The following is a 1,530-nucleotide window of genomic DNA, read 5'->3' on the forward strand; positions in this document are numbered from 1 at the left end:
GTTGACGGGCCGGAGGAGTCGGGAATGGACGGGCAAGCACGCGGGCGTATAGGCTGATGATTGGTAAAGCTGGTGGGAGGTCGGATGACCGGCCGGTTGAACGAGAGGGCGGCCGGATGAACGAGAGGGCGGCCGGACGAACGAGAGGGCGGCCGGACGAACGAGAGGGCGGCCGGACGAACGAGAGGGCGGCCGGACGAACGAGAGGGCGGCCGGACGAACGAGAGGGCGGCCGGACGAACGAGAGGGCGGCCGGACGAACGAGAGGGCGGCCGGACGAACGAGAGGGCGGCCGGACGAACGAGAGGGCGGCCGGACGAACGAGAGGGCGGCCGGACGAACGAGAGGGCGGCCGGATGAACGAGAGGGCGGTATGGATGAGAAAGGAACACAATATAAATTGAAGCAGTCGTTCTTTAGATTAAATATGTACCCTTATATAACAACACGAACACATGCTTGTTTAGCACGGCAAACAAGCCCATATAAATTAGTAAAGCTAGAATACTATAAACACATAAATCGACAAAATCTTTTATTATATATATTAAAAGATTACAAGAAATGGAACTCTGAACACACTACCTGTTCAAACCATCGTCTGACTAAGTTGCAAGGGAAGGTCCATCTCCAAGCAAGCCACTAGCCCTCATTTATATAAATCTCTCAATTAGCGCTTTAGTAATAAAACCCAAATTTCGTTATGCGTAAATCCATAAAATTTACGTTATGCGTTAAATTTACGTTATGCGTTAAATTTACGTTATGCGTTAAATTTACGTCATGCGTGAATCCCAAGTATCTTCATATTTCAGATCTATTTATAAAGCAGACGTGCAGCATACATATTGGTGGTCTTAATATGGTCACGCTTGGCATGTTAGCTTTCCCTTCCCTCCGAGCCGCCGCAGTCCATCTATTCATCAAACTCCAACTCTCAAACAATCAATTCATCACCTTCACTCGACGAACGTATCTCTTCGTCAGAGCACATCCCCCGCAGACGCCTGCACAGGGTGGAGGGGCTTGTGTATGCAAGAGGCACAGACCCAGACAAAGTGAGCAGCAGGATATGCAACAGGTGTGCATAAGACCAGAGAGATAACTTGCCTCCTGACAGTTTGCAAGGGCAGTCATATGCTGTTGCACGATATCGGAAACAGTACGACACATCTAGTTGTCGTTTATTTCTAAAACAAACGGTATATGGTAATTCGTGCGCTAAGATTAACCTCAGACGAGTGATAGAAACTGGAGAGGACATCACTTGTGATTTGTTATCACTTGTGACAAGATATCAACACTTTGTGGGGTTCCTCGATTGTTTCAAACGTGGGTTGGACATGTTTATGAGTCGGATTGGATGGTTATAAATAAAAACTGCCTCGTATGGGCCAATAGGCCTTCTGCAGTTACCTTTGTTCTTATGTTCTTATGATTTCTCTTCTGTTAGTATTGTGAGCGGTTGTAAGTCCCCGTCACAACAAACCCGGAAGGCTAAGTATTCAAAAGTACATGCAAGTACTATTT

General features: G+C 47.5%; 1 protein-coding gene across 1 annotated transcript; it reads left to right on the forward strand.

Moving 5' to 3' along the window:
- The first annotated feature begins 56 nt into the window (after positions 1-56).
- On the forward strand, positions 57-404 carry LOC138359685 (octapeptide-repeat protein T2-like). The gene has a single exon (XM_069319115.1). It carries the CDS (start codon positions 57-59, stop codon positions 402-404), a length of 348 nt encoding a protein of 115 aa, XP_069175216.1.
- The last annotated feature ends 1,126 nt before the right edge of the window (positions 405-1,530 follow it).

The sequence above is a fragment of the Procambarus clarkii genome, chromosome 8, assembly GCF_040958095.1.
Source record: "Procambarus clarkii isolate CNS0578487 chromosome 8, FALCON_Pclarkii_2.0, whole genome shotgun sequence".
Taxonomy (NCBI): domain Eukaryota; kingdom Metazoa; phylum Arthropoda; class Malacostraca; order Decapoda; family Cambaridae; genus Procambarus; species Procambarus clarkii.

Coding starts and splice junctions, on each gene's coding strand:
- LOC138359685 (XM_069319115.1), top strand. CDS start 57: ATGATTGGTAAAGCTGGTGGGAGGTCGGATGACCGGCCGGTTGAACGA.